The following is a 15,141-nucleotide window of genomic DNA, read 5'->3' as shown; positions in this document are numbered from 1 at the left end:
AGAAAGATGAAGAGGGCCTCACCCCCAATCACCAGGGCTTCCATTCCTTCTCTCTTATGAGAAGAATCACATTACCTTGCTTTCCTCAATACTGTTTGTTATCTCTGCCATCCTTGGTCTCTTTGCCAATGGCAACTTCTCTTCTTCCTCTTCTTCCTCTTCAATTATTGTCTCCTCTGTAACCTGACCAGCAGGCACAGTTAGAACTACAAGCCAAGCACACCCATGGGAGACAATGAGCACACAGCATACAGAGAAGGCTTGTTTGCCTTAACTAGAAAAAAGTGAACCATCTCCCCACCCCCATACATTGTTGTGATAGCTCTTTATAGCTCAGACTCTTTAGTTGGGGGATGCACGTCCTTAGTCCCCGTGCTCAGGAGGTAGAGGCAGGCAGAGTTCTGAATTCGAACTCAGCCTGGTTAACAGCAGAGCTCTCTGTAGCCCTGTCTCAAAAAACAAAACCCAAACAACAAAACACAGAGTTTGGGGGCTGGAGAGATGGCTCAGTGGTTAAGAGCATTGCCTGCTCTTCCAAAGGTCCTGAGTTCAATTCCCAGCAACCACATGGTAGCTCACAACCATCTGTAATGACGTCTGGTGCCCTCTTCTGGCCTGAAGACATACACACAGACAGAATATTGTATACATAATAAATGAATAAATATTAAAAAAAACAAAACAAAACAAAACAAAACAAAACACAGAGTTTGAAGTCAAAAGGTAACTTAAAGTCACAAAGAAAGAAATCAGGAAAGAAGCAGTGCCAAGGAAGGAAAGAACTGCAGCTCAGAAACCATGAAGGCATCAGGTTCTTAAGACAAAGACCTTTGGCTTCAGCCAAACATGGTGGTGCAGGCCTGTGATGTCAGTATTCAAGAGGCTAAGGCAGAAGGGCAGCTTCATCTGTGCCACCCTGGTCTACATAGTGAGTACCAGGTTAGCCAAAGATACACAGCAAGCAAGACATCTCTCTCTCTCTCTCTCTCTCTCTCTCTCTCTCTCTCTCTCTCTCACACACACACACACACACACACACACAGAGAGAGAAAAGAAAGAGAGAGAAAAAGAAAGAAAAGAAAGAAAGAAAGAAAAAAGAAAGGAAAAGAGAGAGAGAGGAGAGAGAAAGAAGCCAAAACTTTGAGTCTGGCACAATGGCTTATGCCATTGGGAAGCAGAAGCAAGAGCATCAGGAATTCAAGGTCATCTTTGGCTATTAAGTGACTTTGAGGCCAGCTGGGCTATGAGAGATACGGTTTCTAAACAAATAAATAAAGTAGAGGGTGGAGGCACACACCTATAATTCCAGTGCCCAGGAAACTAAGGTGGGAAGACTGCTCTGAGTTTAGTGTCCCCCAGGATACATAGTGAGTTTGAGGCCAGACTGAGGTACACATTAAGACTTTGAGTGCAGCTCAAGGTGGTAGCACACACCTTTAATCCCAGCACTCGGGAGGCAGAGGCAGGTAGATTTCGGTGAGTCTGAGGCCAGCCTGGTCTACAGTGTGAGTTCCAAGACAGATAGAACTACATAGAGAAATCCTGTCTCCAACCGCCCCCCCCAATAAATAAATAAAATATCTTTAAATAAGTAAATGTCTACTAGATATAACTTACCTTGTTGTCCATCTTGCATAGTTACAATAAAGGGCTGGCCAATGCCTCCAGTAGGGAGTGAGGTTTGGATATTACTCAGAGGGACTCCATCAGTCACTATGGTGATGACCCTCTGGCCGCCACTCCCCACCACTTGCTGGATTGATGAGTCAAGTGAGTTTCCTTCTTCGATTTCCTCTAAATTAGCTAGGGATAACAAAAGTGAATTTAAAATGTCATTTATATATATAAAATAAGAATACATGTTTCATCATCCTCTTTGAAAAACTACTCAAAATATTTTTGAGAAATAAATTTTTTGAGAAATAAATGATTTTTTTTTTTTTTTTGATGTAGGGTCTTCTATACCCAGACAACTCAGCCAGTCTCAGCCTTCAAAGTCCAGGAAGACAGGATAACCAATAATCTTCCAGAAAAGCTTTAATGTATAACAAGTCAGGAGAGAAGAACACAGGGGCTCTGCTAGAACAGTATTTTCTAAAAATGTCCTCACTGAGATGTTAGCAGTGTTCAATAAAGAGGTCCTCGGGGCAGTTGGCAGCGTACACTGCAATCACAGCACTGAGGATCCTGAGGTAGGAGAACTGCCTTGGCTTCCAGGCCAGCCTGGGCTACATAGTGAGATTCCTTCTCAAGAAACAGAAAAATAAAAACAAAAACAAACAAAGATCCAATTCTCAAATAACAAAAAGAATTCGGCGCTACGAATATTTATTCGGTAACATTTTGAAATGCTAGTTCGAATGCACTTAAATTTTCCAGGTATGTTGGGGCATGATAAACCCTATCTGGGAGACAAAGGCAGGAGGATCTCAAGTTCCAAGCTACATACAGAGTCTGAGGCCAGCATGGGCTACATGAGACCCCATGTCAAAGAAACCCTGGTGCGGGAGAATCTGTATTCTGTCAATCATGTATTTTAATAAAACGCTGATTGGCCAGGCAGGAAGTATAGGCGGGTCAACCAGACAGGAAGCAGAGGCGGGGCAATGAGAATAGAATAAGGCTACGGAGGAGGAAGGTCCCTCAGCCACTCCTGTGCAGACCACTAAAGAGGCAGCATGTAACCTGCCCTGCTGAGAAAGGTACGGAGCCATGTGCTAACATAGATAAGGATAATGGGGTAACGTAAGTTATAAGGACTAACAAGAAGCCTGACCTAATGGGCCAATCAGTTTATAACCTCATGGAGTCCTGTGTGTGATTTCTCTTTGGGATTTGCCGGTTGTGGGATACCGGGCAGGACAGAAATCCAAACAAGCCGGCCCCCTTATGTTACAAAACCCAAGCTATATATATACTTTTTAGGGGTAATGGGATAGGGAACAGGGTCTCATGTAGTCCAGGTTGGCCTTTGTAACATGGAGGGGCTGGCTTGTTTGTGGTTTTCTGTCTTGCCCGATTCCCACGGCTGTTTAGCCCCAAAGCATTTCAGTTTTCAGCCATAGCAGTAAAAAAGCTACTGTTTTAAAATGCCAGCTTTCTGGGCCATCCTACCAGGAAAAACTCTGACTCTTTCAAGCAGGTGGTCCGGACTATGGAGCTATGGATACACTGTTGCAGCTTGCTTCCTGGCAAGGACCTTAAAACGTTATAGAATTGTGGCAAAAAACTTCTCCATATTCCTTAGCAAATTAAAGACCCATGTGGTCAAAAAAAGAGAGATAAGCAATAAAGAGAGATTCAAAGAAAAAGAAAACCTCTAAATGGTTTACGATGTGTTAAAAATATATACAGGCTAAAGGTTAAAGTTCTCCGAGGTTAAAGTTCTCCGAGGTTAAAAAAAGAAAGAAAGAAAGAAAGGAAGGAAGGAAGGAAGGAAGGAAGGAAGAAAGGAAGAAAGAAAGAAAGAAAGAGGGGGAAGTGGTGCGGGAGAACTGTCTGTATTCTGTCAATCATGTTTTAAATAAATGCTGATTGGCCAGGCAGGAAATATAGGTGGGAAAATCAGACAGGAAGTAGAAATGATGCAATGAGAACAGGAGAATTCTGGGAAGGAGAAAATTGATTTCTCCCACTCCTACCCAGACCACCGAAGCAGCAGGATGTGATCTGCCCCACTGAAAAAGGTACTGAGCCACATGGCTAACATAGATCAGAATAATGGGTTAATATAAGCTACAAAAGCTAATAAGTAGCCTGACCTAATGGGCCAATCAGCTTTATAACTTATAGACAACTCTCCGTGATTTTCTTTTGGGGCTAATCAGCTGTGGCAACAGGGTGGGACAGAAAATACAAACAAGCAAGCCCCCTCATGTTACAGGCCTTAAATTCACAGTGGAGTTGGGGATGATCTTGAATCCTTGATCTTCCTGCATCTATCTCACAAGTGCTGGGATTTCAAGTGTGAGCTACCATGCCAGGATCTTGAACCAGATGGTGGTGGCACAGACTTAAACCCAGCACTCTGGAGGTAGAGGTGGGTGGGTCTCTATGAGTTCAAGGTCAGCCTGGTCCACAGAGGGAATTCCAGGGCAGGTCAGGGCCTTCACACAAGAAACCCTGTCTCAGAAAAACAAAACAAACAAAAAACCCAGGACCTTGTAACTTGTGAAAGCTAGGCAAACACCTGAGTTACATCCTAGCCTTTGTGAGTGTGTGTGTGTTACACTTTTTGTTTGTTTGTTTGATAAAACAGTATCACCAGTTTTAACAGGTTACTGAGTACTTGAATCTCTCCTGTAGTGTATGACATGCTGTGTTTCCCCAAGACCTTAGAATCCCTTTTTTAGGCATCATTTTGAAAGTCAAGGTAAATGTATGAAACTTGGAAAAAAAAAAAACCCTGTAAATTAGTATAGATAACTTAAGAATATGGTGACATTGAACAGTGAACTAGTAAAATATTATAGTAAACAATCAATGGGTAAAAGTCTAACAGATAAGCCACATGGAAGTGGCCTTTCCCATCTGACACGTAAACAAGAGCCACACTACAGACTCCCCACTGTGCGCCAGGTCCATTCCTGAGAGTCTACACTTGTGAGTGCTGTCGGCATTGGTTGGTCAATAACCCATAGGTCAAGCGCTGGCAGGGGAAGCAATCCCTGACACACTTGAGCTTCTTCTTCTACAGAAGTCACAGACTGAAAGTCACGAGAAACTTGGCCTCAGTGGAGCATGGCCATCCCATCCACAGGAAGGTCAATGAAAATGACCAGTTCGCACCTCACAAAAAAGAAGGATAAACTGGGTATGGTAGCAAGCAGCTATATTCCTGGTCCTTGGGAGGTAGAGGCAAGGGGAGCCGGAGTTGAGACCCATGAGCCCCTAATTCAGAAACACTGAACACTTCAATGATCCATACCCAGAGAAAGCACCAAGTCTGAATGTTACCGTGGAAATCTAACGCAACCAGGCCAGATGAGCAACTAGTGACCTGGAGAACTTAAGTGATTCACCCCAAACCAGGATGAGCACCACATATGTTTCTCCTGACACACCGCCACACCACTCACTTTCTTGGACAGCTCCAAGGACTAGAACTCTGTAGACCAGGCTGGCCTCAAACCCAAGAGACCTGGCAGACTCTGTCTCCCGAGTGCTGGGATTAAAGGTGGCATACACGCAGACATAATGTTATATATATAATAAAGTCATTTAAAAAAAAAAAAGAAGCTGGCAGTGGTGGCGCACACCTTTAATCCCAGCACTCGGGAGGCAGAGGCAGGGGGATCTCTGTGAGTTCGAGGCCAGCCTGGTCTACAAGAGCTAGTTCTAGGACAGGCTCCAAAGCCACAGAGAAACCCTGTCTCAAACCCCCCCCCCCCAAAAAAAAGAAAGAAAAAGAAAGTGTAGTCAGACAGATGCTTCTGGAGTTTTTAGGAGATTGAGAAGCTCTACCTCCAACTGTCTGCCCCAGCTATATAAATTCCTAAAGCTTTTCTTCACATGCTACCAACACTGGCTAAGTAACTTGAATTTTTTTTTTAACTTTGTGTGTATGGTGCACATATTGTGGTCATAAAGACACAAGTGAAAATTGGTTTTCTATCCACCATGTGAGTTCCTGGGTTGTCAGGCCCAGAAGAAGCTCTTACCTGCTGGGACAAACTTACTATTTTTGTTATTAGAAGGGTATTCTGCAGTGCATCTGCCCGACTACACTGGAAATGCCAGCACTGTATTTCCAGCCAAGCTTAAGCACACATGAGATAAACATGAGAAGGTAGCAGGAACACGCCTGTGTATTTCAATACTCCCCTGACCCCCAGCCAGGGTTTCTTTGTTTATCCCTGGCTGTCCTGGAATTCACAGAGATCCGCCTGCCTCTGTTTCCTGAGTGCTGGGATTAAAGGTGTGCACCACCACCACCAGGCTGCTGAAGCCCTGGTTTCTAGTCCTAGCAGGGAGGGACACACTCAGAAGGTAGAGGGTGGAAGATGGAAAGTTCCAGGCTAGCCCAAGACAGTAAGACTGCCTTAAAAATTGACATGCACAGATGTACACACATACATATTGCTTTATGTATAATTACATTTTTTGAGGAATAATTTGTTGAACATACTGCAAGAAGGCAGTGGGCTGGGCAGTACCTAGAGTGCAGGCTTCAGCCTGTTGGTATACTTTTTTGTATGTAGTGTATGTTCATGCAGAGGGCAGGGGGGTCGGCCTCAGATGCTGTTCCCCAGGAAGTGGCCATTTTGTTCTCCTGAAACACGGTCTCTCTTGAAATCATGAACCTAGGGCTCCCTGATTAGGCTATGCTGGCCTCCTTTGTGTGTGTGTGTGTGTGAGAGAGAGAGAGAGAGAGAGCGAGAGCGAGAGCGAGAGAGCGTGTGCAAGCATGTGTGCGGGGTGTGGGCAGGGGAGAGCTAGGATCTTACGGTGTAGTCCCTATCTTTTTGCCTTAGCCTTTTAAGTGCTGGGACTGCAAGCATCATGTAGGGAGATCAATTTTGCTTTTAAAGGTGGACTGCTTGCACTGTATTCCTCACAGCTTCAAACCTTTTTTCCTTCCTTCGTTTCTTTTCTTTTTTTTTAAGATAGGGTTTCTCTATGTAGCTCTGGCTGTCCTGGAAGTCAGAGAGCCTCCTGCCTCTGGTTCCCTAGTAATGGGATTAAAGGTGTGCACATTATCTAAAAACAAACAAAGCTGGGCTAATGATCACACATTGTAAGACTCAGCTGCCTGTTAGTCCTGAATGTTCTGTGGGATCCCTGTTTTTCTTATCTTTTAGCCTGTCACAGCAAGGCTAATGTAAGAACTCACAAACCCTCTGCAAATAAGCCAATGATTAAGCGAATTTTAGATAATTTTTGTTTGTGTTGGGGTCACACTGGATCTGAACCCAGGGCTGTGTGCTTGCTGAGCAGCACTCTGCGATGCAGCAGTGGTCCTGCCGTCAGGTAGTCCTTCATGGAGGCTGGGACATACAGGGCTATCAAGTCATTACCAATCAAAAACTGTGAATGTGCTAGGTTTAAAAAAATTACTTCTGCACATACCTCTGTACCTGGATGAGCTTATGTGCATCACATGTGTGCAAGTTCCCCAAAGGCCAGAGGGAACTAGATCCCCTGGAACTGAAGTTACAACAGGTAGTTATGAGCCTTCTGATGTGGGTGCTGAGAACATAACCCAGGTCTTTGCCAAAGGAGTAAGCCCTCTTAACTGCTGACTCTTCTCTCCAGCCCCCTGTTTGTCTGTTTGACAATAAAATAAACCAAACAAACAGCAAACAGAAAAAAGAAAAAGAATGGGCTGTGAACACAGATCCAGACTGTGAGGCCCTAAGTTCAATGTCTACACTGAAAAAACAAGCATTTGAGAAATGTTTTTCCTTTTCTTTTTTGTGATACTGGAGATTTTAGTCCATGGCTTTGTATATACAGCAAGTGTTCTACCTCAGCTCTTTAATCCTAGCATCATGTAGGGAATATTTTTATAATAGTGGTTACAGACTATCCATAGGAAAATGGGATTCTGCTCATTTTTATGCTTAAAATAGATGTCTTATTATCCGAGTATTACCTGTGGGTGCTTTGGTGTTGGCTGAAGAAACAAAGCTAGCGAGGTTAACGACCTCTCCAGAGGTGAAGATGAATGGAGCAGCCACAGTCACAGGGTTGGTCACTGGGTTGGCTCTCTCGGGGTTGGCGCTCACCTGATTCTGCATAGCTTCCTACCAAACAAACCAGGATATCGCAAAGTCAGAACTCTAGTCACACAGTCGCTGAATGGCCCTCCTGTCAGTACTCCAGCAGGCAGAACTAGACCTGCATACGATGGCAGGGAGCTACGACCTTTTTCTCTACTGAAGCAGCACACTAGCTGGCTTTCCCAGGCTTGCTTCTATTTGAGAAAGCAAGGGTGCACTACTCACAATGCCTTCAAATGCTCCACTTAACCTCTCTGTATTTTTTTTAAAAAAAAAAAAAAAACATGTAAAAAGAAAATAAAGAAGGGAAGAAACTGGTCTGGATAGTCTAAAAGGCATTTTGCAGCACCTATATTCTGTGATCAGATATCTACAAGACAAGGTGCTAGTAGGAGATCCCTGTAGACAACAATATTCTCTAGAGTTTTATCCCACAACCTGTTCCATTCTGCCACTGAAGAAACTCCTCAGAGAACATACAACAAGCAGATTTTGAAGTCTAGTTCCATACGCTACACCCTTGCTTCCGAGGATGTCTGCTCAGTTTGGTGAAAAGATGCTTATCTTGTATTCTTACTCTCAGAAGTTTTCCGCAAACATGATAACTACTAAAAAGTACAGTTATGAAAGGATTTTGGACAATAACTGAAAGTTGAGGAGAATAACCAGTCTTTGTAAAGCCATCTGTCATGAAAACAAATAAAAACTGAAGATGCACAAGCAGCTATTTTTCATATGTAATTATCCCCTTGACTGAGGACTGCAATTGAGACAGATTATCCATTCTCCGGATACTGTTAAACTCCTTCATCTGCTACTTCTACCCTCTACCAGCTTCCCAGTGGAAGCATGCCGAGCAGGCTGGCCTAGCCTGAAGGCAGCAATCATATGCTAGTTAGCATTGTCTTCTCCATCCAGTGTGTGTGCCAACTCCAATTACCGTTTTAAAACAATCACATCAGTCCTGAATTTGAGTTTCTAAATCCATAGGAAGCAGTTCAAACTGTGACCACAGCAGCACTCCAAAAGCTGAGACAGGACCGTGTTGAGTTTGAACAATCACCAGATGAAGCAGAGCCACACGGCCAAGATCATCTTTCAACCCCCATTCAAAACAAAACAAACAAAAAGCTTGCAGCCTTGGGTGGTACAGCTTTAATCCCAGCACTCAGAAGGTAGAGGCAGGTGGCTCTCTGTAATTTTAAGGACAACTGGGTCTACAAAGTCAGTTCCAGGAAAACTAGGCTATACAGGGAAACCCAGTCTTAAAAACACACAAAACAAAACAAAAAAAGCTTCTACTATGTTCCCACCACCCACATAAGAAGCTGCTTCACTAGCCCCAGAACAAGAGCCCGAGCATGACGCCCGCCCGAGCGCCTGCCTCCCCAAACTCCAGAACTGCGGAGTTCTCCAGCCCTTCCATGTCACCTCACACCTCTGTTTCCCGTTTATGCCATTTCTAGCACAGAATCTTTTTTTCCCTGAGAAATGAATACTATTAAAAAAATTTAGTCACGTTTCTTTGTGTGTATGGGGGGGCATATGCACGTAGAGGTCAGAAAACAATTGGCACCTTGCACCATGTGGGGTCAGAGAATCAAATTTGGGTCATTAGACTTGGCAGGTGCCTCTACCTGACCCATTTTACTGACTCAATTAAATTTTTTTTCACACTTAAATTTATTTACTTATTTTTTTAAGACTCTGTGTAAGTCAAGTGGTGATGGCACACACCTTTAATCCCAGCACTCAGGAGGCAGAGGCAGGCCAGTCTTATCTACACAAAGAAACCCTGTTTTGAGACACCCCTTCCTCACCAAAAAAACTCTGTGTAGCTCTGTTTGGGAACTCAGGATACAGACTGGAACAGTCTAGAATTCTGAGATTCGCCTGCCTCTGAATCCTTAGTGCTGGGATTAGTGGTGTGTACCATCCCACCTGGCTCTGTGTTTTTAGTCAGTGTGCATGTGTGCACACACAAGGTTCAGAAGACAACTGTCAGGAGCTGGGTTTCACTTTCCAGCACGTGGGTTCCAGGGACTTGAATGCAGATTGTCATCCCTTAAATTTAATTTTTTTTTTGATGGTTTCAGGATCTGCCTTTGAGGGGAACAGATGTGTGGCAGTAGAGAGGTGTGAGGGAGGTCTCTGCCTTTCAGGTCTGGGTATTCGCTTCCCTTGTGTGGGTATGAGGAGAGAGACACTAAGGCATCATACAAACACATCACAGGCACAGGACTGTTGGTTTTTATTTGGATTTCGTTTTTCTGAGACAGGGTCTCAAGTAGCCCAGGTGGGACTTAAATTTTCTCTGTAGCTGAAGCTGCCATTTGAGCTTCTATGTCTTCTACCTCCATGTAATGGTGGGATTAGATAAGCATGTGCCACCTTGACTGGAGAGCGACTTTGTGTGATGTGTATGTGTGGGAGGGTGCAGCCTGAGGACAACCCTGAGTATTGTTTCTCAGATGCTAGCTCCTTGTTTTTCTGAGGTAGGCTCTCTCATTGGTCTGGAGCTCATCAAGTAAACAATGCTGGTTGGCCAGCAAGCTCTGGAGATCTGTCTCTGCCCCCCACAACTTTGAGATTATAAGCACATTGTTTCTGCAGTCGTTTTACACATTTTATAATTACAATTTATTTGCTGTGTGTGTACATATGTGCATTAGTGTGCCAGGGCACGCACATGCATGAATGCTAAGGCATGAATTCCTCTAATTTGCAACATCCCCTCTAAATTGGAACATCCGCTCCAGAGAGAGAGGAGAGGCGACCAGTGAAAAGCCACAGAGCAGAGAAGAACAGAGGATTGGAGGATTCCCGAGGGCCCTACCATCGGTGTGTAAACAGTTGTGGGGAGAGTCTCTGGCCAGCTGACTACAGATGTCAGGAGTTGGAACTGCCTGCAGCGGGTTAGAGTGCCCAGGGCCGCAGCTGTCCACGCTGGGGTGAGTGTCCCGGTGATGGGGCTGCTTTTGTGTTAAATCCCTGCTCCTTATAAGATGCCCTTATCCATTCTTCCATTAATAACCACAATACAAATAACTGAATCTGGTGTACATATCATTACTTTGGTCTGCCATGGACTCCCTTTCTGGAGTGAGTAGGCAGCCTGTGTTCTGTCTCCCCAGGAAGTCTGTCTCATGACAGGAGGTCAGGGGACATTTGCAGGAGTAGATTTTCTTCTTAAAGCGGGGCACTGGGGATTGAACTCAGACTGTTAGAATTGGCAGCAAGAGCCTTTACCCACTGAGTCGCCTCACTGGCTCATTCCTGGTTTTTGTGCCTGGGTTCTGGAGAGCAAACTCAGTTCCTCATCTTTACAAGACACACCTTCCGACTAAGCTATCTACCAGCCCCGGAGTGCGGCTTTCTTTCTTATTTAAAATGATTTTCTTTTTAATGTGTGTACGTACGTATGTGTGTGTGTGTGCCTATATGAGTTTATGTGTACCATGTGTGCACAGGTGCCAGTGGAGGGCAGAAGAGGAAATAGGATCCCTTGGAACTGAAATTTAGGCAGTCGTAATTTACCCTATGTGGGTGCTGGGAACTGAATCTAGGTCCTTTGTAAGACTGGTAAGCATTGTGTTATTTATTTTTGGTTTTTTTGAAACAGGCTTTTGCTGTGTAACAGCTCCAGACAGCTCCAATGGTCCCAGAACTCCCTTTGTAGACCATGCTGGCCTCAAACTCACAGAGCTCCACCTGCCTCTGCCTGCCAGGTGCTGGGACTAAAGGTATGCACCACTATCGGCTATTGGTAAATATTTTTGATTGCAGAGCCATATCTCCAGCAGCAACAAACCTTTTTTCTTTCTTTTCTTGTCTTGAGACAGGGTCTCACTATGTAACCCTGGCTGGACTGGAACTCGCTTTGAAGACCAAGGTGGCCTCGAACTCAAACTCAAGAGATTTACCTGTCTCTCCCTACTAAATGCTAGCATCAAAGGAGTGTGCCACTGTGCCCAGCCTTTGACTTTTAAGATTGTCCCAAGTCTAGTTTAACTAGAAATGGAAACTTTAATGGAGAGAAAAGCAATGGACAGTCAGATAAATGTTCTTTTTGTTCTGGCTACATTTCCAAAAATTGGGCAACTCTCAGAACCAGAAAAGATCTGTAGAGTTTTGCTCTGCAATGTCAGCACTGACTAGTCCTGAAATATTGCTCTCTAATTACCATGAACAATTCAGGACTTTCTATAATCCTATTTAAAAAAAAAAAAAACAAAACCTAGGTGAAGGCCTGGTTGGAGAGGCTAGCTCTGACTTCACAGTGAGACTATCTCAAAACAAAGGCCAAGCACAGTATACAGCCTGTAATTCTAGCATATGTGAGGCAGAAACGGGAGGATCAAGAGTCATCTTTAGCTACATTCAAAATCTGAGATCACCCTGGGCTACTCGAGACCCTGTCTCCACTGGGTGTATGTGAGAGAGTGTGTGTGTGAAAGAGAGAGAAAGAGAGAGAGAGAGAGATGCTATCGCAGAGTCATATAACTGAAGCATGATAGAAGTGCTATTTTGATAAAATGGGGAAAATTCTATTTTAATTCAGCTCTCTCAAAATAGTCTATAAGTTGAAGCGTACTTTGGGGAAGATCAAGGAACCATACCTGAAGGATGACCAGAATCTCGGTATTGTTTTTCTCCAGTGCTATGTCAAAGGCAGACTTGTCAAATTTGCTAAAAGCATGGACATCAGCTCCATATTTGATAAGTAACTCAACAACATCTCGATGGTGGTGCTCTGTGGCCCAGTGTAAAGCTGTCATCTTCAGCATGTCCTTGGCATTCACATCTGCACCGCTCTGTTAGAAAAAGGCGACCTTTCCATGACAGTGGTTACGGGAGCTCAAGTGTAAGACCCCATCACAACAGAGATACTTAGTTTTAGCTCTTACTTAAGGAGGATCAACGAGAAAAGCATTTCTCAAGTCCGCCCGAGCGCTGAGACATTATGCTTTCATTGAGTGGGTCTGCTAAGGACACTCTGGGAAATTCTAACAGATGGTTGAGGAAGGGGAAGGAACAGACTTTGTTGCATTTATTAGCAGAAAGCTGAGTAGGGCCTGAAAAAAAAATAGGCACAAGTACAGAGAACACCTACAGAAAAGAATGAAGAAAATCAATAAAACCTGTTAAGTCTTTAAAAAAATTAGAAAACAAACTCATCCTCATGACTCTTGAAACATGGTTTTCATGAAAAAAAATCAATTTAAATAAATAAATAGATAGATATATAGATAAATAAATAAGAGATGCAACTCTATGACCAACTATTGTCAAGTCTTTCCAGTCCACTTCCCTCCCACTATTTAAGAAAGTATGGGAGGTAAGTGTTTCAAAGCATCATCCCACCATCATTCTTGCTTTACCCTAACAAGCAGGTCCACGATGTGTGCATGCCCATCAGCTGCAGCCATATGCAAAGGGGTCCTGTCCACCTTGGTCCGGGCATCCCTGCTGACGCCTGCTCGAAGGAGCACTTCTGCTGTGGAATAATGACCATACTGGGCTGCGAGGTGAAGAGGTGATGTTCCAAGCTGTGGGAAAATAATATTCATTGAATTCTACTGTGTGTAGAACTGTATCATTTTGAGGTAGAGATATATGAACAAGAAATGAATCCTGTAGTATTCATCCTTGAAGAAAAAAAATTTACAGGGCAGATAAGACTGAATAAATAATATAATTTAAAAATTAATATACTTGGGCTAGAAAGATAACTGGGTGGTGAAAAGCACTGAGTTCCCAGCACCCATGTGAGCTGATTCCCAGCTGTTATTCCAGCTGTGGGTGACCCTACACCCTGGTTTCCAAGGACAACTGCACTCACATGCCCACCCCACACATATACACACATATATAATTAAAAACAATAGAAATCATAAAATTAAAGTATAATGATTTTGAGTTAGGTAGATTTTAAGCATGGCTTACAAGACAGTTTTTTTGTGTCAAGAAGAATATGGTATTCTAATCTGGGTGGTGATTACACCTTTAGTCCCAGCATTAGGGAGGCAGAGGCGGGTGGATCTCTATGAGATAGAGGCCCAAGAAGCCAGGGCTTCATTGAGAGAGACTGTCTCAAAACAAACAAACAAACAAACAAACGAACCAGTTGGACCCTGAAGTTATGAATTAATCATACTACAATAATCATTACTCCATCATAAAAATTGTTAACATCAGTCAGTGCTTAGAAAATTCATGAACCGCCAGGCAGTGGTGGCACACATATTTAATCCCAGCACTTGGGAGGCAGAGGCAGGCAGATCTCTGTGAGTTTGAGGCCAGCCTGGTCTACAAAGCAAGTTCCAGGACAGCCTAGACTGTTACACAGAAAAACCCAGTCTCGAAAAACAAAAAAAAACCCAAAGGAAAAAAAAAAAAAAAGGAAAGAAAGAAAATCTGTGAATGTGGGCTGAAGAGATGGCTTAGCAATTAAGAGTACTGGCTGCTCTTCCAGAGGTCCTCAGTTCAATTCCCAGCAACCACATGGTGGCTCACAGTCATCTGTAAATAAATCTTAAAAAGCAAAACCAAAAGAATCTGTGAATGTTTAGATGCCCCACATTACTACATGGACCTGAACCTTCTGAAACTCTTTGGTCTCCAAGTTGAGTTGGTTAACAAGCTCATTATATTAAACTATTCTTTCTTTTCTTTTCTTTTTTTTGAGACAAGGTTTTGTATGTAGCCCAAGCTGTCCTGGAACTCACTCTGTAGACCAGGTAGGCCTCAAACTCAGAAATCCACCTGTCTTTCTACCTCTCCCTCCCAAGTTCTAGGACTAAAGAAATACACCATCACAACTGCAAATAAAAATATAAAAATAAAATAAAAGAGGGAAATTCCCAGTACTTTTTTTTTAAAGATTGATTTATTTATTATGTATTCAGGGTTCTATTTGCATGTATGCCTGCAGGCCAGAAGAGGGCACCAGATCTCATTACAGATGGTTGTGAACCACCATGTGGTTACCGGAAATTGAATTCAGGACCTCTTCCAGAGGTTCAGTCAGTGCTCTTAACCTCTGAGCCATCTCTCCAATCCAAATTCCCACAATTTAACAGCTCACAATTACTATCTATTGACAGGCAGCTTTCACACTGGAGAACTGCAGTCAGGCGACACAAATAACACTCCTGCAGGAGGCAGGAGAGATGACAGAGCAGGAAGGGAGTGAGGCACCACACCTCTTCAGCCTTAGGACAGGTGCTGAGGCCTTCAGCTCAACTCACCCAATCTGTGGTGAATGGGGCCCCGTTTGCCATCAGCGTTCTCACTTCATCATCTTGGCCTTTTCTTGCAGCTTCCAGCAGCCTCTTTCCCAAATCCACCAGAGACATCTTTATGCATAGGAACAAAAGTATCCAGGGAGCTGCAATTCGAACACGGGGAAGCAGCGGTC

At 43.7% G+C, this 15,141-nt stretch overlaps 1 protein-coding gene across 2 annotated transcripts in view; it reads right to left on the bottom strand.

Moving 5' to 3' along the window:
• Gabpb2 (GA binding protein transcription factor subunit beta 2) overlaps positions 1-15,141 on the bottom strand; it is a 35,787-nt gene that overhangs the window by 6,951 nt on the left and 13,695 nt on the right. For both annotated transcript variants that reach the window (XM_048427963.3, XM_048427964.3), the window contains exons 2-7: positions 14,972-15,111; positions 13,103-13,270; positions 12,341-12,535; positions 7,595-7,745; positions 1,618-1,803; positions 76-206 (exon numbers count right to left, since the gene is read on the bottom strand). In XM_048427963.3, the coding sequence (XP_048283920.1) occupies positions 76-206; positions 1,618-1,803; positions 7,595-7,745; positions 12,341-12,535; positions 13,103-13,270; positions 14,972-15,079 (939 nt within the window). In that variant the 5' untranslated portion in view covers positions 15,080-15,111. The remainder of the gene's footprint in view (positions 1-75; positions 207-1,617; positions 1,804-7,594; positions 7,746-12,340; positions 12,536-13,102; positions 13,271-14,971; positions 15,112-15,141) is intronic.

This window comes from Myodes glareolus, chromosome 17 (assembly GCF_982192425.1).
Source record: "Myodes glareolus chromosome 17, mMyoGla1.1, whole genome shotgun sequence".
NCBI lineage: Eukaryota > Metazoa > Chordata > Mammalia > Rodentia > Cricetidae > Myodes > Myodes glareolus.
The sequence above is the reverse complement of the archived record's forward strand: the minus strand, read 5'-3'. Positions and strand labels throughout refer to the sequence as shown.